Source organism: Kogia breviceps, chromosome 1 (genome assembly GCF_026419965.1).
Source record: "Kogia breviceps isolate mKogBre1 chromosome 1, mKogBre1 haplotype 1, whole genome shotgun sequence".
Classification (NCBI taxonomy): Eukaryota; Metazoa; Chordata; class Mammalia; order Artiodactyla; family Physeteridae; genus Kogia; species Kogia breviceps.
The window spans coordinates 26008735-26032949 of NC_081310.1; the positions used below are offsets into that span (position 1 = coordinate 26008735).

At 40.1% G+C, this 24215-nt stretch overlaps 1 protein-coding gene across 3 annotated transcripts in view; it reads right to left on the minus strand.

The window, feature by feature from the left end:
- Nucleotides 1-734: 734 nt before the first annotated feature.
- Nucleotides 735-24215, minus strand: part of COLGALT2 (collagen beta(1-O)galactosyltransferase 2) — a 133349-nt gene continuing 109868 nt past the window's right edge. For 2 of the 3 annotated variants that reach the window (XM_067029329.1, XM_059075017.2), the window contains exons 9-12: nt 15644-15776; nt 14399-14526; nt 4602-4808; nt 735-3106 (exon numbers count right to left, since the gene is read on the minus strand). In XM_067029329.1, coding sequence (XP_066885430.1) covers nt 2830-3106; nt 4602-4808; nt 14399-14526; nt 15644-15776 — 745 coding nt within the window. In that variant the 3' untranslated portion in view covers nt 735-2829. The remainder of the gene's footprint in view (nt 3107-4601; nt 4809-14398; nt 14527-15643; nt 15777-24215) is intronic. The other variant, XM_067029320.1, reaches the window with a different exon arrangement.

Sequence of the window (24215 nt, forward strand, 5' to 3'; positions counted from 1 at the left end):
TCCTTTTTGGCTTACCCACCTCTCCAGCAGTCTAAAACGTCTCCCACTGGACAGGAAGGCTGGTGACCACCCTCTGTTCTTTGCCACAGGGATTGCACAGCCGTGATGATTACCTTTGGCCTCTGACATCCTTGGCCAGTGCAGACCTGGACATTCCAGCAGTGTTGGCTGTTGACCAGCGTTGGAGGATCCAATGAACAATCATAGAGTTGCACGTTTTTAAATTGTTCACAAAGTGCTCTAGAAGGCAAGTAGTGTATCACTTCCCCACCCTGAAACGACAGAGCATGACAGACAGTGTAGGATACTGGGATGCTGGCTTTTGTTTACCAGAGTTCCTGGAGCAGGCCCCAGTGAACAAAGCAAGGCCCGTGCAGTGTGTCGTCTGCATATTGTAGACACTCAGTCCACACTCAGCAGCACCAGCACTGCTGAAGTCAGGGCCGTCCATCCAGAAGATTACACCTTGGATTTCAAGATCCAGAGAGGGTTTAACTTCCAGAGGCAGACAGCAGGTGCCATGACGGAGGCAAAATCCTCTGACACTGCGAAGGTCTAATGTCTTGACTTAAGGCTAGACAGGAGGCAGGAAAGAATAATGAGGTCAAGGAATCCCTGGATTGCTGAAGAGAAGACCTTCTAAAGAAAAGCTGTGTCTGCAGCTCACAATGTTCACAATGAAAGAACACTGCTTGGGATTCTAGACCTGAGTGGAGAAAAGCAACAGCTGGGCTAACAGAGCCAGAATTTTATTCACAGTAGAACAGTCCTAATCTAAAATTCTAGAATTTATGAACAATGTCTTTTAAGAACGAGAATTCATAAACCCACCAGACCAGCTGACAGGGAAAAAGAAAAAAAAAAAACACCAATGTTCTCTATGAAACATAACCACACAAAAATTAACTAAATCGTACTCCACTCCCAATACCTCAGCCACCACCCACCCCTTTAAAAAAAAAACAAACATGAAATTCACGCACATTTGCACACACTCAAATACACAAACGAAGTACAGCATACCCAAGGAAACCTTAGAAATCACCTAAGGGTTTTTCACTAGCTCCCCAGATGCTCTGTTTTTCTAGACAGAGTCAAGCTCTGATAGCTGTGTCTAAGCAGTAAAAATCAGGCAGCTGAGATCCCTTCCCTCAGTCTCCTAGCTTATTGGTCAATGCAGAAGAACCAACCGTAAGTCAAGAGGGAAGGCCAAGGCTGGTGTTCTGTGGAAGGAAGCTGCTGGGCCATCTTGCAGCCTGGGGCCCTCATGGGGAGCAGGAAGCTTGGTGCACCCAGCAAGGCCACCAATGGGTTCTGCTCCAAAGCATGAAGCTCAGAGTCAACACCCAGGACACAGAGAGAGGGGCGTGTGTGGATGGGATGCTTGGGGAGGGGATTTCTGGAGACCAAGTTTTACTGCTTGCAGACATGAGAACAGAAACCCAAAGCAAACCAGCATGAGATATCGAAGGATCACAGACGGTGGAGCTGAAACAGATGATGTAGTCCAACTCTGCATTTTACATAAAATCCATTTATGAAGAAAGCAGAGAGGTGGTCTGCCCAGGATCCTGACTCCAAGGCTTCCCTGGTTGTTGGTCTAAATCAGTTGATCAGTCCATTGTTTCTAACCAAGGTCTCTCGCCTGAGGTGGAGAATCATTTGTTTCCAGAAGGTTAGAATCTCCCACTCCACAGGCCTCCCTGTTAAGAGTCAGGCTGGGAAATGCAGAAGAACCAGATTCTGGAACCAACGTGTCTACACTCACCACTTCCCAGTTGGCAATAAAAGCCTGACATATATGTTTCTCTGCCTTATCCTACAGACATTTCCCCCACATTTTGTAAAATAAATAATTCAAAATAGAATGAAAATCCCAGGCAAGGACAGTCTCTGGCCTGAAGATGTGCTCTGCCTCTTAACAGTGACTCATAAAACTCACACCTGCAATTCACTCCCAGGCTCAGGGTGGAGAGGACAGTCTGACGTGCTGGGGCAGCACATGAAGCCCCGGGACAGCAATTACACACCAGCCCCAGCCCCTTATATATTAAATTTATCTTCATAAATAGAGCATCCCAACTCAAGTGACCATAATAAAGAAGGCCAAAGTTTGAGTGTTTTCCTCAAATATCTACACAAACCCTCAGATATCTACGAAACTATGTCCTCATGGCAAAATGGACACCTCTTCATGGGAGCTTCAATTGCCATGATAGTCAAATGCCAAGTCACACACAGACCCAAATACCCATCCCGGTTGGATAACGGGGACTAAGATGAAAAAGTCACTTTACAATAAGGCTCATGGCAAATGCCTTTAAAGAAAAAGCCCAATTAATTTGATTTTAAATAATCTGATTCCCCCTCCCCCACACCCCAAACTTGGAACATACTCAAGTTTTCAAGGTCACATCTATGACATAAAATGGGCCCACTAGACCAACAACAGATGTGGTCCAGTTGACTTGGCTGCCAGGCCTACCCATTTATTGATGTGATAGTGTGGTGATCACCTTTCCCTTGGACGAATCTCTGAGCCATGCTGTTCAACCTCAACGTGGGAACCAGTATCATATGGATAATTAACTGAGACAAGGTGTCTGGATTGAAGTTCATCTTAATGGTTTCCATAAAGCCTATTTTCTAGCCATCTAGGAAATTTGGGTTTAGTTTCCCTATTCTCTTCCCCTGTCAAAAACATACTAATTTTGATCAATCACATTAGACCACTTTGGTTAGATGATCGTGACCATGAAAAGAAACTGGAACAAACATATCAACAGCCCATTAGGAAAACCAAAGGGCAGTAAACCCCCCATGGAGCCCTCATAGCTCATCTCTCGAAGGCACAGTGTCCAGGGAGGTTGGCGGTGGCAGGGCCTCTGTGTTCTTGGCATTGCGGTAGATGTGACCTTGCTTCCTGGACTTCCAGGCATGTGTCCTGTCCCAGTCAGTGGCCACTGTCTCATTGTCCCAGATGGTTGAGGTCTCCGTGTCACTCAGATACCCTGGCTGGCCTGTGTAGTGTGTTGGGTAGATGAGCAAGGGTTCTGCAGAGAAGGCTTTCAAGTCCCTGGATTCGTAATGTTCCATGTACTCAGCACTGAAAACAAGAGGTGTACAGGTGGGTGAGGGAGCAGGACACTTACAGAACAGGGGAAAAGAGCCCCACTTGTTATCTCCTAAATTCTCATAGATTCATTTGATTATTTTTCAAGTTGTGTCCTGTGTGGAAAATTTTAGTCTACGAACACAATACAGTTTTCTTTAAAAGCTTTCAGATGGTCTAAACAAATGCACAAAGAAAAAGGTCAGGATGTTTCTGTTGTATTTAGATAGACCAGTTTAAAAATGAATTTCAGGTCTTATTCTAAAAATTAAGGATTAAGCTCTGTTGGACCATAATAATAAATAAATGTGATCACTTTGTAGAAAATGCTCTGTTCCTGGATTAATAAATTAGACAGCTGGGAGCTGGATGGCAATGAAGGGTTGAGTGATGTGGTGTAGGCTTGGAGGCACACCAGCGTGGCTTTGCATTCCAGCGACAAGTGAGTGTAAAGTGGAGGGACAACTTGCCCTCCCTCCCAGGGCTGCTGTGCAGATTACAGGAGGTGACATCTGCTTGGCTGCTAGGTCCCAATTTCCTTTCTGTTGAGGGGATGATGATTGACCTCCATGTTTATGTTGGGAAGCAGAGATAAAAATCAGTCTCTGACATGTTGTCCATCTTTACTGAAGACAGGAGACAAAATGAGCAAGATGCAGGACAAGAACACTCAATGCTCACATGAAGACTATCTAGGGAGGAATCACCCAGCAACTGAGAGAAGAAGCCAAGGTTAGAACCTGGTCTTCTGCTCCAGTAATGAATGTAAGGAAGCACTGATCAAGCAGCTCTTATGTATAGCATTTGGACCAGGCTCTAAGGACACAGAGATAAAAGATGGTTCCTGCCTCAGGGGCTCATAGGTTATTGGGGAGACTGACACATAAACCCATAATTTACCATGCCCTTGATAAGCACCAGGTCAGAGTGAACTCCCAGGCTACAGGAACCCTAGCATCACACTGCCTTCTTCTATGGACACCTTGATCAGAGGCCACCTCCACTCTCCCTGAGCCTCTAACACGTCTCTGTGATTGCAGGTAATCACAATAGATCACAATGACTGTTCTCGAGTCTGGGCTCCCGACTAGCCTGTGAGCTACTGCATGGCCAACAGTACACACAATGGACTAAGAAATGAACAGAAAAATCTGAGGTGTTTAGGAAGATGACCTTCACCTTGAGGTGTATATGGGTTTATGGAAGTAAGAAAATCAGAGATGAGAGGACTGAGCAGATCACGTCCAGTTAAACTACCGGCTGTGTATTAAAGAGGACTCCTATGCAAGACTCAGGATCTCTGCCTCATCTTCCCCATCTGTAAAAGGGGATAATCACTCTAATCGGCCTCTCTGGGTCATGATTATGGAAAGATAGCTTAGGAAAGTAGTAACCCTTAAAATATATTAAGTATTACCCAGAAAACAAGTAGCATAATTCATGAATGGATTGTGCTCAAGGGATAGGCAGACAGTTCAGGGTAACTCACACAGGATGCTTGTTGTACATGATTGGCAGAAACTCATCCACTGGTAGCATCTTCCCAAAAGGATTGGCTCCAACAAGCTTCTGTGCTCCTTCCAGAGAGAGGACATAGCCCAGAGTCCAGTAAGAATAGTCAGCTTCGACCAGATTTACCACATTGGGCACAGCTTTCTCTGGCTCTTTTAGTTGCATCCTCTTCCTGCCAATATAACTAAAAGGAAATGGGTGGAGGAGAAAATTCCAATTTTAGTATTAGACATCCATAAGAATGGAGCACAGCTTTGCAGACTTTTGAAAGCTTGGACCAAGTGTGTCTTATTTAAATGTATCACACAACAAGGCACATCACATCAACCATGGATGTCATCTCCCATCAATGGGGCCATTTCTGTGGCTCCACTTATCAACATCACAACTATTCTTGCCTAGCAGACTGTTAAAGCGTGAAAGTTGAGATGTAGAGATTAAAAGATCTTTCAGAGGTTTGAGACAAGATGGCAGAATAGAAGGACTTGAGCTCACCTCCTCTCACAAAATCACCAAAATCACAACTAACTGCTGAACAACCACTAACAAAAAAGACTGGAACCTACCAAAAAAGATATTCTACATCCAAAGATAAAGAAGAAGCCACAGCGAGATGGCAGGAGGGGCACATCTGGGATACAATCAAATCCTATACCCACTGGGTGGGTGACCCACAAACTGGAAAATAATTATATTGCAGTGGTTCTCCCACAGGAGTGAGAGTTCTGAGCCCCACATCAGGCTCCCTGTTCTGGGCGCTCTGACATTAGGAGGAAGAGCCCCCACAGCATTTGGCTTTGAAGGCCAGCAGGGCTTGATTACAGAAACTCCACAGGACTGGGAGAAACAGAACCTCCACTCTTGGAGGATGCACACAAGGTCTCATGCACAGTGGGACCCAGGGTGAAAGCAATGACTTCAGAGGAGCCTGGGGCAGAGCTACCTGATGGTCTTGGAGGGTCTCCTGAGTAGGCAGGAAAGAGGCTGTGGCTCACTGTGGTGACAAGGACACTGGTGGTGGAGGTACTGGGGAGTATTCATTGGTATGAGCTCTCCTGGAGGTTGCCATTTTGACACCAAGAACTGGCCCCACACAAGAGCCTGTAGGCCTAAAGTCTTCCTGAGCCCACAGCTGCCTCCAAACACACCCCTTGACACAACCCTGCCCACCAGGGAGACAAGACCCAGCTCCACCCACCAGTGGGCAGGTACCAGTACCTGCCACCAGGAAGCCTGAACAAGCCTCTAGACCAGCCTCACCCACCAGGCTGCAGACACCAGAAGCAAGAGGAACTATAATCATGCAGCCTGTGGAAGAGAGACTGCACAAAAAGTTAGACAAAATGAGATGGCAGAGGAGTACGTTCCAGATGAAGGAACAGATAAAACCCCAGAAGAGCAACTAAGTGAAGTGGAGATAGGCAATCTACCTGAAAAAGAATTCAGAGTAATGATAGTAAAGAGTATACAAGATCTCAGAAAAGGAATGGAGGCACAGACTGAGAAGATACAAGAAATATTTAACAAAGGACTAGAAGATATAAAGAACAAAGTTGAACAATACAATAACTGAAATGAAAAATAGACTAGAAGCAATCAATAGTAGAATGAATGAGGCAGAAGAAAGGATAAGTGAGCTGGAAAACAGACTGTTGGAAATCACTGCTGCAGAACAGAATAAAGAAAAAAGAATGAAAAGAAATGAGGACAGTTTAAGAGGCCTCTGGGACAACATTAAACTCATAAATATTCACATTATGGTGGTCCCAAAAGGAGAAGAGAGAGAGAAAGGGCTTGAGAAAATATTTGAAAAGATAATAGCTGAAAGTTTCCTTAAGATGGGAAAGGAACCAGTCACCCAAGTCCAGGAAATGCAGAGAGTACATAGAGGATAAACCCAAGGAGGAACATGCTGAGACGCATAATAATCAAATTGAGAAAAATTAAAAAGATAAAATATTAAAAGCAATGAGGGAAAAGCAACAAATAACATACAGGGAATCCCCATAAGGTTATCACCTGATTTTTCAGGAGAAACTCTGCAGGCCATTAGTGGCATGATATACTTAAAGTAATGAAAGGGAAAAACGTACAACCAAGCATACTCTATGCAGCAAGGCTCTCATTCAGATTTGATGGACAAATTAAAAGCTTTACAGACAAGCAAAAGCTAAGAGAATTCACCAACACCCAACCAGCTTTACAACAAATGCTAAAGGAACTTCTCTAGGTGGAAAAGAAAAGGCCACAACTAGAAACAAGAAAAGTATGAATGGGAAAGCTCACTAGTAAAGGCAAACATACAATAAAGGTCGAAAATCATCCACACACAAATATGGTATCAAAACCAGCAATCATGAGAAAAGGAGAGTACAAATACAGTATATATGAAATGTACTTGAAATTAAGAGACCAGCAACTTTAAACAATCTTGTATTTATATAGACTGCTATATCATTGTAACCACAAACAAAAAAAAATCTACAATAGATATACACACAAATAAGAAAAAGGAATCCAAACAAAACACTAAAGATAGTCATCAAATCACAAGAGAACAAAAGAGGAAAGGAAGAACGAAGACCTACAAAAACAAATCCAAAACAATTAACAAAATGGCAACAAGAACATACATATAGATAATTACCTTAAATGTACATAGATTAAATGCTCCAACCAAAAGACATAGATGGGCTGAATGGATACAAAAACAAGACCCATATATATGCTGTCTACAAGAGACTCACTTCAGACCTAGGGACACATACAGACTGTAAGTGAGGGGATGGAAAAAGATATTCCATGCAAATGGAAATCAAAAGAGAGCTAGAGGGCTTCCCTGGTGGCGCAGTGGTTGAGAGTCCGCCTGCCGATGCAGGGGACGTGGGTTCGTGCCCCCGTCCGGGGGGGTCCCACACGCCGCGGAGTGGCTGGGCCCGTGAGCCATGGCTGCTGGGCCTGCGCGTCTGGAGCCTGTGCTCCGCAACGGGAGAGGCCACAACGGTGAGAGGCCCGCATACTGCAAAAAAAACCCCAAAAAACTAAAGAGTCTGGCTTTCTGCCCCTGTTTGAACACACTACACATACTCTGGGGAGTAATGAGTTGGCAAAGGGTAGTGTTAATAATGGCCCCACAGGTGTCATTGGAAGCCATTGCTTCTCATTCCTTTAAAAAAAAAAAAAAAAAGAGAGAGAGCTAGAGTAGCAATTCTCATATCAGAAAAACTTTAAAATAAAGACTATTACAAGAGACAAAGAAGGACATTACATAATGATCAATGGATCAATCCAAGAAGAAGACATAACAATTGTAAATATATATGCACCCAACACAGGAACACCTCAATACATAAGGCAAATGCTAACAGCCATAAAAGGAGAAATCAATAGTAACACAATAATAGTGGGGGACTTTAACACTCCACTTACATCAATGGACAGATCACCCACACAGTAAATCAGTAAGGAACACAGGCCTTAAATGACACAATAGACCAGAGAGACTTAATTGATATTAATAGAGTATTCTATCCTAAAGCAGAATACACATTCTTTTCACATGCACATGGAACATTCTCCGGGATAGATCACATGCTGTGCCACAAAGCAAGCCTCAGTAAATTTAAGAAAATTGAAATCATATCAAGCATCTCTTCTGACCACAATGCTATGAGATTAGAAATCAACTTCAAGAAAAAAAAAAAAAACTAAAACAAAACAAAAACAAAACACGTGGAGGCTAAACAATGTGCTAAGCAACCAATGGATCACTGAAGAAATCAAAGAGGAAATCAAAAAATACCTAGAGACAAATGAAAATGAAAATGCATTGATCGAAAACCTATGGGATGAAGAAAAAGCAGTCCTAAGAGGGAAGTTTATAGCAATACAATCCTACCTCAGGAAACAAGAGAAATCTCAAACAACCTAACATTACACCAAAGCAACTAGAGAAAGAAGAACAAACAAAGCCCAAAGTTAGTAGAAGGAAAGAAATTAGATAAAATTGATAAAATGAAAGCCAGACTCAACAAGAAAAAAAAAAAGGGAAAGGGCTCAAATCAATAAAATCAGGAATGAAAAATGAAAAGTTACAACCAACTCCACAGAAATACAAAGGATCACAAGAGACTACTACTATCAACTATATGCCAATAAAATGGAGAGCCTAGAAGAAATGGACAAATTCTTAGAAAGGTACAATCTCCTAAGACTAAACCAAGAAGAAATAGAAAATATGAACAGACCAATCACAAGTACTGAAATTGAAACTGTGATTTAAAAACTCCCAACAAACAAAAATCCCAGACCAGACGGCTTCACAGGTGAATTCTATCAAATATTTAGAGAAGAGTTAACACCTTCTGAAACTGTTGCAAAAATTGCAAAGGAAGGAACACTCCCAAACTCATTCTATGAGGCCAGCATCACCCTGATACCAAAACCAGACAAGGATACTACAAAAAAAAGAAAATTACAAGCCATTTATCACTGATGAACATAGACACAAAAATCCTCAACAAAATATTAGCAAACAAAATCCAACAAGACATTAACAGGATCATATACCATGATCGAGTGGGATTTATCCCAGGGATACAAGGATTTTTCAGTATCCACAAATCAGTGTGATACACCACATTCACAAACTGAAGAATAAAAACCATTATGATCATCTCAATAAATGCAGAAAAAGCTTTTGATAAAATTCCACATCCATTTATGATAAAAACTCCAGAAAGTGGGCATAGAGGGAACCTACTTCAACATAATAAAGGCTATATATGACAAACTCACAGCTAACATCATACTTAATGGTGAAAAGCTGAAAACATTTCCTCTAAGATCAGGAACAAGACAAGGATTTTCACTCTTGCCACTTTTATTCAACATAGTTTTGGAAGTCCTCCACAGCAATCAGAGAAGAAAAAGAAATAAAAGGAATCTGAATTGGAAAAGCAGAAGTAAAACTGTCACTGTTTGCAGATGACATGACTCTATACATAGAAAACCCTAAAGATGTTACCAGAAAACTACTAGAGCTCATCAATGAATTCTGTAAAGTGACAGGATACAAAATTAATACACAGAAATCTGTTGCATTTCTATACTCTAACAATAGAAGGTCAAAAAGAGAAATTAAGGTTACAATCCCATTTACCAGCGCATCAAAAAGAATAAAATACCTAGAAATAAACCTACCTAGGAATGCAAAAGACCTGTAACTCCACAAACTATAAGACACTGATGAAAGAAATCAAAGATGACAAGATATACCATGTTCTTGGATTGGAAGAATGAATACTGTCAAAATGACTATACTACCCAAGGCAATCTACACATTTAATGAAATACCTATCAAATTACCAATGGCATGTTTTACAGATTTAGAATAAAAAATCTTAAAATTTGTATGGAAACACAAAAGACCCTAAATAGCCAATGCAATCTTGAGAAAGAAAAACAGAGCTGGAGGGATCAGGCTCCCTGACTTCCAGCTATACTATAAAGCTACAGTAATCAAAACAGTATGCTACTGGCACAAAGACAGACATATAGATCAATGGAACAGGAGAGAAAGCCCAGAAATAAACCCACACGCCCATGGTCAATTAATCTACAACAAAGGAGGCAAGAATATACAATGGAGAAAAGATGTCCCTTCCATAAGTGGTGCTGGGAAAACTGGACAGCCACATATTAAAGAATGAAACTAGAACATTCTCTCATACCATACACACAAATAAACTCAAAATGTATTGAAGACCTAAATGTAAGACCAGATACTATAAAACAGAGGAAAATAGGCAGAACACTTTTGGACATAAATCACGGCAATGTCTCTTTGGTTCCACCTCCTAAAGTAATGAAAATAAAACCAAAAATAGACATATGGGACCTAGTTAAACTTAGAAACTTTTGCACAGAGAAGAAAACCATAAACAAAATAAAAAGACAATGTACAGAATGGGAGAAAATATTTGCAAACGATGTGACCTACAAGGGATTAATCTCCAAAATATACAAACAGCTCATGCAGCTCAATATCAAAAAAAACAAACCACCCAATCAAAAAATGGGCAGAAGATCTAAATAGACATTTCTCCAAAAAATACATACAGGCGGCCAAAAGCACATGAAAAGCTGCTCAACATCACTAAATATTAGAGAAATGCAAATCAAAACTACAATAAGTAATCAAGTGACACTGGTCAGAATGCCCATCATCAAAAAGTCTACAAACAATAGATGCTAAAGAGGGTGGGGAGAAAAGGGAACCCTTCTACACTGTTGGTGGGAATGTAAATTGGTACAACCACTATGGAGAACAGCATGGAGGTTACTTAAAAATCTAAAAATAGAACTACATATGATCTAGCAACCCCATTCCTGGGCATATAATCTGGAGAAAACCGTAATTCAAAAATGTACATGCAGCCAATGTTCAGAGCAGCACTATTTACAATAGCCAAGACATGGAAGCAACTTAAATGTCCATTGACAAAGGAATGGATAAAGAAGATGTGGTACACATATACAATGTAATATTAGTCATAAAAAAAGTGAAATAATGCCATTTGCAGCCACATGGATGGACCTAGAGATTATCACAGTAAGTGAATTAAGTCAGAGAAAGACAAATATCATATGATATCACTTATATGTGGAATCCAAAAAGATGATACAAACGAACTTATTTACAAAATAGAAAGACTCACAGACTTAGAAAACAAACTTATGGTTACCAAAAGGGTAAGGTGGGGTGACGCAAGAGGGAAGAGATATGGGAACATATGTATATGTATAACTGATTGTAAAGCAGAAACTAACACACCATTGTGAAACAGTTATACTCCAATAAAGATGTTAAAAAAAAAAAAAGGGTAAGGTGGAGGGGAGGGATTACTTAGGAGGTTGGGATTAACACACACACACTACTATATATAAAATAGATAATCAACAAGGACCTACTGTATAACACAGGGAAATATACTCAATATTTTGTAATAACATATATGGGAAAAGAATCTGAAAATTATAACTTAATCACTTTGCTATACACATGGAACTAACACAACATTGTAAGTCCATTATACTCCAATATAAAATAAAGATAAAAAACATTTCATGACAAAAAAAGTCTTTCAGATCATTTCCCAAAGATGGTATAGGATTTCTAGCTGTGTTTACAGTGGTTGGAAAGGGACAGCAAAGGCCAGATGTGAGAATCCTGAGTTTGCTTTCAAGTCCCCAGAGTTTCAGCCTGGGGACTTGATATTTTCTGCACAGTTCTCCAAACTCTGGTGGTAAACACAAGACAGAAAATGCAAGACAGAAAAAGATCTAGGAAGCCAAGAGGAGCCCCAAAGGGGTTTCCTCAAGGGGAGAATGAATGACAACACCTGCCTGGCTTTCTCCCTCTCACCCAGCTCTGCCTATGCTTCCCCCTGGGTCCTGTCTTCCATGAACAACTTCTGCAACACAGTATGTACCCTCAGCCATTCCTACCTTCCCCAGTCTACTCATGCATTTGTGATCCATTACTTTTCTCTGGAGCCTAGTTGTTTCCACTTGCCTGGACCAAGTTGAGGAGGTCTGGCTTCCTACCTGCTAGGTAAAGCTGACTTGCTCTATTTTGCCCTAAAACTATCTCTTTCAACATTCAAGGGATCCCACTTATCGAAACATCCTAGGATTTGTAGAATAAGTCTATGTTCACCTTCGGTTCTTCTGAGGACAAATATACCTGTCTCTCAGCCAATGTCTCTTCAGAGCAAAGAGGCTGAATTTCTCTCATGTACCAAGTGGAAGAGAAAAATCCTACTGAGCACTTGAGATGTGGCCAGAGTGACTGAGGAACTGAGTTTGTACTCAATTTATTAATTTTACTAAATTTAAATTGTAATTAAAAAATTGAAGATGTGTAAAATAACATTTTCTGTTAGACAAAATGTATTATTTCAGTAGGACTACAGTTTACTTCAATAGTTGAAAATTTAGCATCTGGATTGAGATGTGTTATATGCATAAAATGCATACTGGGTTTTGAAGACAGTAAGAAAAAAGAATATAGACTATCTCATTAATAGTTTTAAAATATTGATTATATGTTAAAATAATATTTGATATGTTGGATTCAATAAAATGTATTATTAAAGTTAATTTCACCTATTTTTATCTTTTTAATATGATTACTAGAAAACTTTAAATGATGTTTTTCACATTATATTTCTACTGACATGCTGCCCTAGATGATTTCAATGGCTTGTTCTATTCTTCCCACTTGCTATTTTCTTTTTCTGGAGAAACTTAATACTGCAGTCACAGACAGTCTATCTGGTTTCATGTTTTGAGTTCAAATAATATTTGCTTTATTCATTTCAGAAAATGAGATGTGAAAAATTTGAAACCACTAATTCTTTATGATTACATAATAGATGTCAATGAAATATTTTGACTTGATCAGTCCAGGAAATTTGGGAAATATCTTTTTTTTTTTTTACTGTATCTTTACCAGGACAATAACTTTTCTTTCTTGGATCTGTTGGTACTTTGTCCTGAGAAATGCATCAACCAAATTGGAAGTGAACTGGGATGTATGTCACCTCTAAGCCTTAGACTCCCCAAGTCCAGTCCTCTGTGATTCCAAGGCTTAACTGAAAATCACCTTTGCACATGTCATGTAAGCATAAAATAGCTTTTGGGGTCCATGCCTGTGGGGCCTTAACCACAGGCTGCAGAGCCATAGATTCAGAAAGGCTGAGGTGTGGGGACTTCTGGAGGATTTTAGGAACAATGATCTGAAGAGACAGTGCAGAATCTAATCACGTGACAGGGTGCCAGCCTCTTTATTACATAGTCCTGGGTCTATTTCCCACAGGTTACTTGAGCCATTACTGGGTTTCTTTTGAGCTCAGAATGGTACATTTTCTAAGAGAACAAGTATTCCATCCGGGCCCATAGTTAAGTTTCCCTCCAAGGATGGGAAGAGCAGGGACAGCTTGTCTGCTGCAGCTGCTCCAAAGGAACAGCCTCTGATTTGATGAAACTTCCTTTAACACACAGCTGGGAAGTGAACATAATGCTTGGGAACTTTCTGCCTCATTGGAGGGAAGTAAAAAGTGTCATCTTAGCATAAAAAGAAGAAGAAAGAGCAAGAGAGAGCTCAATTCCCAGAGGTAGCAGGCAACGAGCATTAAATAAATTGTCAGTTCGGAGCCAGTACTCCCTTGATGAGCCTGGTTTTTCTAAGACAGCCTCTGAGCCTCCACTAAGCCCAACTTCAGTGTTCTCCCTGTTGGCACAGCTTCCCTCCCCAACAGGAGCTCTCCCACTGACCTTCCAAACCTCCCACACCATCAGAGGCTACAGAGGAAACCTGTTCTCCTGGGACCTGAGGCTCAAGTGTGACACAGGAACCTTGCCCTTGAATGGGTCCTCCCTCTACATACTCCCTCCATGTACCACACTGGTTCAAGAGTGGATTTCTGCTGTGTTCCCAGATGAACACTCAGTCTGAAGGCCCCTGATCTGCAGGCAGACTCCAGGTCTCAAAAAATCTCCCAAAGTTTCTTTCTCACCCCGAAGAGCATAGAGATGCAAAATCCAATGGTTATCCCCTACTCACTTCTTGTTTCTGGGAACATTTATGGAGAGAAAACCAGGTAAATGGAAGCTTGAGCTGCATCTCCTACGAGCTGGGGCTCTCTGCCCCTTGGAAAGAACTGAAAGCCTCTCAGTGCTTTTTGAACAGCTTGTCATCTTGTCACTCACATCAGTTCCCAATCCAGCTGGACTCGATCAATATCATCCATCAGCTTCATGAGCTTCTTCTTAAACTGATGTTCAAAACGCACATCATCCTCGATAACAAGAGTCTTCTCCAGCTCTTGGTCAATTACCTGTAAAGGTCAGTGGGAAGATATCCTATGAAAAGTTGATACTTATTTATCTAATAAACAATAGGTATCAAAAAGTCAAAAGTATAGTAGCACAACATGTAATAGCTCATAACTGGAATCTAAGTAAAAGTCCATCAACAGTAAAATGGATAAATAAACTGTGGTGTATTTACAGCAATGAGCGTAAATGATCTACAGCTAAATACAAAGTTATAGGTGAATCTCACAAATGTAATGTTGAGAGATTGAATGGAACCATATGGTGTGTATACATAATGAAAGGATAAATGTAGAGAAAACTATTCTGTGCTGTTAGAAGTCAGGAGAGTGGTCACCCTTGGGGAACTGATGGCTAGGAAAAAATACAGAGAAGGGCTGTGCTTCTGGGGTGCTGGTAACCAGTTTCTTGATGTAGGTGCTGGTTAACCTGGCTGTATTATTTAATTTGTGAAATGTCGTTCGCCAGTATCTTATGATCTACATATTTTTTCCTGTAAAATTTAAAATTTATCTATAAAAAAAAAGTTTCTTGAATAAAAAAGATAGGCATAGACTGGATCATTAAAAGGGAGAAGGCCCTTTCAAGAGGACTTTCTTTGGGGACTCTCTTTTCTTGTGGGAACTGACCCTTAACCAAGAACCCCACACTTCAATACCACCCCTATCAATGTCTGATCTGTAAGACAGGGGTTCAAGTCCTGGCTCTGCCCCTTCTTGCCTGAACAAGATAACTATTTTCCCTTGGGTAAAATGGGCCCATCTCTCCTAACCCATCTCACATGACTTCTGGTGATTTCTTATACTGAGTCACTTAATAAATGATGACATGCTAGATAAACACAAGGCATTCCTACTAAGAATAAGGATGCATCGCTAGGAGTGTGGTCCCCAGAACGTGGGTGTCTTCCCCTATCATCATCCCAAGTGGCACCAAGGCTACCCTTCCTTGTTCGTCACTGGCCTTGCGTCAGAGGGAGACATAAGGCAATGACAGCTTCCAAGCACACTCCCAGAACAGTTATGGGTTCACTTTATATCTGGCCCGAGTTCACCTACAAGGTCCCACTCTCCTTCTTCCTCATTAAAGAACTGCACATTGAAATGAAGCATTATTTACCTCTTTCCAGACAGAGTAGTGGCTAAGGAAGCAGCCAATTTCACCCCTAGTTAGAGGCCTGGAGGAGTAGGGATCTCGATATCCGGGCAGCATTTCAATATTCAGGGCCTTCAGCTGGCTTGTGTTGAGTGTCCTTCAAGACAGAACATGCCCCCAAATTAACAGGTTGAGAGGTCCCCACCACAGAAGCCAGAAGGAAGAGTTCTGCATATTCCCCATAGCCTTTCTGCACACTGAGAAGGACTCCTCATGTTTCCCGTTATTCCTTAGGAGCTCTTCAGGGTTAATGTGTTAATTCATTATGAGCTTTGTGAAGACAAGAAAGGGTCTTATACTTTATATGCCCCTCGCAATGCCCAACACAGTTCTTAAGTATCATCACTATTGATAACTTTGAGAAAGTATTTTCCTAATGAAGGAGAGTGGCTAACAGAAAGCTTAAATACTATTAAACACTGGAAGGGATGAGGACAGGAAGGAATCAGAAGAGAAATTGTGTGCATGTGTACATCTTTCCTTTGGACCTAAAAAAAGGTTAAAGATAAAAATGCAGAGAGAATCTTGTAAGCAAGAGAAGTGACTCACTACATACAAAGTATTCTCAGTAAGATTAATAGCTGATTCTCATCAGAAACCATGGAGGCCAGAAGGAAGAAGATTGATATATTCAAAGTGCTGACTGAAAGAGACCAACAACCAAGAATTCTACATCTAGTCAAGCTAGCCTTCAAAAATGGAAAAATTAAGATATTCCCAGATAAACAAAAACAGTGTCACTAGTAGATCTGCTCTACGAGAAATACTAAAGGGAATCCCTTAGGCTGACATGAAAGGAAACTAGAGAATAACTCAAATCCACATAAAGAAAGAAAAGTAAATATAACTACATAGGTATCAATAAATACAAATAATATAAGTGTTCTTTTGTTTATAACTTTTCCCCTAATCTGATTTAAATTATAGCTGCATAAAGCAATAAGAGTAAATAATGTATAAAGAAATAATTTATGTAACAATAGAACAAAGGAGGGGGGAAGGAATGAAGCTATATAGTAGATAAGTTTTTATCTAGTATTGAAGTTAAGTTGGTATTTTTTAATTGAAGTATAGTTGATGTATAACATTAGTTTCAGGTGTGCAACATAAGGATTCAATATTCTGTATATTTTGTGAAATGATCCCATGATAAGTATAGTTAGCATTCATCACCACATAGCTACAAATTTTTCTTGTAATGAGAACTTAAGATTTATTCTCTTAGCAACTTTCAGGTATGCCATACAGTATTATTAACTGTAGTCACCACATTGTATATTATATCCTGACTTATTTTATAAAAAAGTTTATACGTTTTACCCCTCCACCTATTTCATCCAACTCCCAATCCCACCCGTGGCAACACCTATTTCATCCAACTCCCAATCCCACCTGTGGCAATGAATCTGTTCTCTATGAGTTTTGTTTTGTGTGCTTTTAGATTCCACATACAAGTGATATCATATTTGTATTTCTCTGACTTATTCCACTTAGCATAATGCTCTCAAGGTCCATCCATGATGTTACAAATGGCATGACTTCCTTCTTTTTCATGGCCAAATAATATTCCATTGTATATATACACACATATTTTCTTTATCCATTTATCCACTGTCAAACATTATGTTACTTCCATGTCTTGGCTATTATAAATATTGCTGAAATGAACATGAGGGTGCATATATCTTTGAGTTAGTTTTTTAATTTCCTTTGGATAAATACCCAGAAGTGGAATTGCTGGATCACATGGTAGTTTATTTTTTTGAAGAACATCTGTTTTCCACAGTGGCTGCACCAATTTATTCCCAATGGTGAACAAGGGTTCCCTTTTCTCCACATCCTTCCCAATACTTGTTATTTGTCTATTTGATAACAGACAGTCCAATAAGTGGGAGGGGAGATCTTGTGGTTTTGATTTGCATTTCCCTGATGATGAGTGATGTTGCTCAACTTTTCATGTATCAATACCTGTTGGTTTTCTGTATGTGTTCTTTGGAAAAATCTCTATTCAGATCCTCTTCCCATTTTTAAATCAGATTTTTTTTTTTTTTTTTTTTTGCTGTTGAGTTGTACGAATTCTTTATATATTTTGAAAGTTAAACTCTTATCAGATATATGATTTGCAAATATTTTCTCCCACTTGGTAGTCTACCTCTTATTTTGATGGTTTCCTCTGCTGTGCAGAAGCTTTTTAGTTTGATACAGTCCTATTTGTTTAATTTTTTGTTGTTGCCACCTTTGCTTTTGGTGTCAAATCCAAAAAATCATCACCTAAGCCAGTGTCAAGGAGTTTATTCCCCCATTTTCTTCTAGGAAGTTGGTATTAATATGAACTAGATTGCTATAAATTAGATGTTAACTGTAATCCTCAGGGCATCACTGAGAAAATAACTAAAAATATATATAGGAAAAGAAACAAAGGGATTAAAATGTTAAAGTAGAAAATATCTTTTAAACATAAACGAATGGACATTCTTATGCCTCATAAGAATGGAGGCATAGAGGAACAAATAAGACATAAGATGTATCAAAAACAAATAGAAAACAGCAGGTGTAAATCCTACCTTATCAGTAATCACATTAAATGTGAACAGATTAAACCCTGTAATCAAAGACAGAGCTTAGCAGAATGAGTTTTTAGAAAGATGATCCAACTATGTGCTATCTATAAGAGACAGACTTTAGATTCAAAGGCAAATAGGTCTAAAGTAAAAGGATAGAGAAAGATATACCATGTAAACAGCAACCACAAGAGAGCTGGAGGAGCTATACTGCTGTAATATCTGACCAAAAAATTTAGAAAAATTACCAAAGGAGAATATTTTATAATGGTAAGAGTCAATCCATCAGGAAGACATAATTATAAATACATATGCATCTTACAATAGACCAAAAACATGAAACAAACTGACATAACTAAAAGGAGAAACAGAAAATTCAGAAATAGTAGGAGACTTTAATACCCCATTTTCAGTAATGTATAGAAATAGCCAGGAAACAGAACCAATTAGACCTAACATTTATAGAACACTCTACCCAGAAGCAGCAAAATACACATTCTTCAACTCTACGTGTAACATTCTCTAAGACCATGTTAGACCATAAGGACTATACAGACCATAAAGCCTCAGTACGCTTAAAACGATGACTGAAATCATACAAAGTATGTTCCACAATCATGATGAAATTAAAAATTGATAGGAACTTGGAAAATTCAAATATGTGAAATTAAACAACACACTCCTTAACAGCCAATGAGTTAAAGAAACCACAAAGGAAATGAGAAAATATTTTGAGACAAATGAAAATTAAAACACAGAATACCAAGGCTTACAGGATGCACCTAATGCAGTACTTAGAGGGCTAGTTACAGCTACAAACGCCTATGATTAAAAAAACAAACAAACAAACAAACAAAAAACCCCTCAAATAATCTGCTTTTCCATTTTAAGAAACTAGAAAGAGAGCAAAGTAAACCCAAAGCAAGCAAAAGGAAGGAAACAAAGACTAAAGTGGAAATAAATGAAATAGAGAATAGAAAAATCGAGAAAAAACAAGACCAAAAGTTGGTTCTTTGGAAAGAACAAAATTGATAATCCTTTAGCCAAATAAAAGAGAGTAAACTCAAATTATTAAAATGAAGAAAGAAGGAGGGGGAAATCCCTACCGACCTTATGGAAGTAAAGAGGATAAGAAAATACTATGAACAATTATACACCAACAAATTAGATAACCTGGATAAAATGGACACATTGCTAGAAAGATACAAACTTACTCAAGAAATAGAAATTCTGAATATACCTATAACAAAGTAAAGAGGTTGAATTATTAAAAAAAAAAAATGTTCCACAATACAGTCCAGGACCAGATAGCTTCACTAAAGAATTCTGCCAAACATTTAAAGAATTAACACCAATCTTTCATAAACTCTTACCAAAAATAGAAGAGGGAGGACCTCCCAACTCATTCTATGAAGTATTATCCTGATACCAAAACCAGAAAAAGCCATCACAAGAAGACTACAGACCAATATCCTTTATTACTATAAATAGAAAAATCCTCAAGAAAATACAAGTAAACAGAATCCAGCAAAAGGCATTATACATCATGACAAGTGGGTTTTATCCCAGAATTGCAAGGTTCGTTTAACATGTGAAAAAAAAGTCATGTGATGTTTGTCTGTTAATTATTAATGGACAAACATCACATGATCATCTCAGTAGACATAAAACTTGACAAAAATCAAACTGTATATGGATTAAATGTTTATATTCCCCCCAAGTTCACATGTTGATATTATTAGGAGGTGGGGCCTTAGGTCATGAGTGTGCAATGCTCATAAATGAGATTAGTGCCTTTATAAGAAGAGACACAGAGCTTGCTTTCTCTCCTCTCTTTGCTGTATGAAGGCACAAGACGATAGCCACCTACAAACCAGGAAGAGTTCTCTCACTGTAATCCAGCCATGCTGGCACCCTTCTCTGGGACTTCCCAGCCTCTGGAATTTCGAGAAATAAATGTTATCTGAGCCACCTGGTCTATGGTAATTTGTTACAGCTGCCCAAACTAAGACACCAACACCCTTGAATGATAAAAAACACACAACCCAATCAAGGCCATCTGTGAAAACTCCACAGCTAAGATTGTATTTAATGGTGAAAGACTGAATGCTTCTCCCTAATATCAGGAACAAGTCAAGGCTGTCCACTCTTACCACTTCTACTCAACATTGTACTTGAGGATCTAGCCAGGGTAATTTAATTGGGTAAACAAAATAAAATGATATTCAGGTTGGAAAAGAGGACGTAACACTATATTTTCAGATGACATAGCCTTGTATAGAGAAAATCCAAAGGAATACACACACTGTTGGGCTGCGCCTTGAAGGCCTTCAAGCCTCGTAATTGCCTGGTCTCAAGAAAGAAGGAAGAGCCCAGAGACAGCGACAGCAACACCAATGGTTTATTGGACAGGGGATCTTACAAGTTGAAACAAAAGGTCCTGGAGCAACACTCCACCGTGTACAGCAGACAACAGGCAGGACACAGCAGCAATCTTTGCTACCTAGGAGATGAAAGAGGCTACTATTTATAGGAGGAATTGACATCAGGTGGGCTCATCAGTTACCAGGGAAACCAGCGGCTGGGGCAGGGGGCAAGTTACTGATTAAGCCCTATAATTAAGAGGACTGGATAGTCATGTGAGTGAAGCAGGCACTGGTCAAGCAGAGAATATACATAGAGCAAAAGAACAGCCATCTGGAGTGACCTGACCATACACTCCACCCCTATGTACCCTGCACGACCCTTACAGTCTTGGTCTGCCCCTCTTCTGAGATATCCCTGGGCTCAGGTATGTAGAGGTGCACTGCAAACAAGCACCACAAATGCAACACAAACAATAGAAGCTAAGGAGTATCAAGAGTAAGCCAGGGGCTTGGCTTGCAGGACAGGAAGAAGGTGAGAGTCTGCAGTCGTCCCCAACATGGTCACATTAACGAGGTCAGCTTTCTCTGGCATCTCACTGCAGACCCAGTAATCAGACTCAGTTTGCAGTAAGGCCACTGCTTTTGCCCAGTCCTCAAACAGATTCCCTCCACTGAGGCTAGTGATGGAATGTGATGTTTCAACGGGCACAATACAGGGGAGATTACGACCATTAAGCAAATTATAAGCAGTAACAGCATTCTGAGATCATACCCCTGCCTGTGGTTTTTTGCCTGGCCTGCTGTACCATACAGCCTGTTCACCCTCAGTCCCCACAGCCCAGCTGCTGCTGAATTACAGAGAGACGGTATAACAACAGATCACAAGAATAATATAATGGTGCCTTTTTCCAGTAGGGCATCCTGATTAATTACCTTAGTAGTCTCAGGTGGGGCCGGGTAGAAGCTAGGTGAAATCTTTCCCATCTTATTACCCACAGGGAGGCAAATCCAAACCACCAGGGACTCATCTGCCAGTCCCAGGGCCATTTTATAATGTGTTCCCCTGAGGGTAGATCCTGTGGAAGGGCAAAAGTGAATTATTGTCCTGACCGATAGTTGGCAATGGTCCATTGGTGGTCAACAGCTGAACTTGGATGGTGTTGACTAGTTGCCTCAGGGTTAACATGGCGTAAGCACTGGGATGGTAGCTCCTCGGATGTTCAGTTTTAGTTTGTAGGGCTTGAATTAGCCTCCTGGAAACTTGAGAGGGCAAGTTTCCCATCTTAGTTGTTGTTTAAATAGTCCATTTATCCTTTCGATTAGCCTGGCGGCAGTGGGGTTGTAGGGCAGGTGGAAATGCCAGTGTATGTCACTTTTATCAGCCCATTTCTCAACTTCATGGCCGGTAAAGTGGGTTCCTTGGTCTCTATCGATGTCCATGGGGTTCCTGTATGTCGTGCATGGCTGTTCTAGATCCTGCAGAGTGGTTTTCTATGTTGCTCCAGCACTCCCGTAGGCCTTTTGTAATGTCTTCCACCCGCTGTAACACGTTGTAGACTAAACAAAGCGTTTGTATTCACTAGCCATCCCTGTGCAGTCAGATGAGCCATGAGCATGGGGCTGATGCTTCTAAATTGGTCAGAGACTCTGAGGTTAACAGGACATCATCAATATAATGGAAGAGAAAGACATCTCTCATGGTGGTCAGTTGCCTCTGGTCTGGGGAAAGGAGCTGCTCTCCATCTGTATCCTGTGGGACAAGGGACCTCTGACCTCGTCCCAATCTTCTTCCTCTCCTTCATCACTCTTGGTAGGATACCACAACTTGGGGTCCCAATTTGACCATCCAGGCTCTCTTGACAGCCCCCATTCATCAAAGACAGCAGCCACAGGGCCCCATGTCCTAGCGGACAGCCACCTCAGGGTCACCCCCACAACTTTTCGTTACCTGTCCTTATTTCCCAACATTTTGGTGCTCACAGGAGTTTCCTCAGCCTCCTGGCTAGCTCTACAATTGTTGAACTGCACCCCGTAGGTCTGCAAGCTTTATAATTATTCAGCCTTGAGACCGAAGAAAGAGCACAGACACAGCCACAGAGACATCAGTGGTCTGCTGGACAGGGGGATCTTACAAGTCTGAAGCCAACAGTCCTGGAACGTCACTCCACTGTGTACGGCAGACAACACGTAGGACACCGCAGAAATCTCCGCTACTCCAGGGAGAAGGAGTTTACCATTTATAGGGGTAATTAACATCACGCTTTCTCATCAGTTACCAGGGAAACCAGCAGCTGGGGCAGGGGCAAACATGCAGGCAGTTACTGATTAAGCCCTATAATTAAGGGGATTGGAGAGCCATGTGAGTGAAGCAGAGACTGGTAAAGCAGATGTATAAAGAGCAAGAGAAGAGCCATCTTGAATGGCCTGACCATATACACACACACACACACACACACACACACACACACAACCACACTATTAGAACTAATACCTGAGTTCAGCAAGGTTGTAGGATATAATATCAATATACAAAAATCAACTGTATTTCTATGCACTTAGCAATTTGCAATCTAAAAATGAAATTAAGGAAACAATTCCACTTACCATAGCATCAAAAAGAGTAAAATACTTAAGAATAAATTTAACAAAATTAATGCAAGACTTGCACACTAAAAACTACAAAACATCAAAGAATTAAAGCTCTAAATAAATGGAAAGATATCCCATGATCAGAAGACTTCATATTGCTGAGACAGAAATTCTCCCCTCAATTGATCTACAGCTTCAATGCAATTCCTATTAAAATCCAAACTGTCTTTTTTTGTGTGGAAAATGACAAGCTAATGCTAAAATTCATATGGAAATCCAAGGGACCTAGAATAGCCTAAACAATCTTGAAAAAGAATAACAAAGTTGAAGGACTCATACTTCCTTACATAAGAAGCTACTGTGAGGCATAGGGACTGGTGTACACATCAATGGAACAGAATTGAGAATCCAGCAATAAACCCTTAGAGTTAGTTATTTTTTGACAAGGTTGCCAAGACAATTCAGTAAAGGAAAGAATAGTCTTTTAACAAATGGTGCAGGGACAACTAGATAACCATGTACAGAAGGATGAATTGGACCCCTACCTCACACCACATAAAAAACTAACTCAAAATGTATCAAAGATCTAATGTGTAAGAGATACATATAGAAGATAAAAGTATAAAACTCTTAGAAGAAAACACAGAACGTCTTTGCGGTTTTGGATTTGGCAATGGATTCTTAGATATGACACCAAAAGCACAAGCAACAACAAAAATATAAACTGGACTTCATCAAATTAAAAACTTTTGTGTTTCAACGGACACCATCATGAAAGTAAAAAGATGACATAAAATGGCAGAAAATATTTGCAAATTATATATCTGACAAGAGGCTTGTATCCAGGGTATATAAAGAACTCTCACAATTCAACTAGTTTTCCTTGGTCCGTGTGGCCTATGAAGGAGATTGGGGCTATTAGAGGTATTTGAAACAGTGGTTCCCAAACTCTAGTGCATCCAAGAATAGGGTTGCCAGATTTAGCAAGTAAAACACAGAATGTCCAGTCAAATTTATATT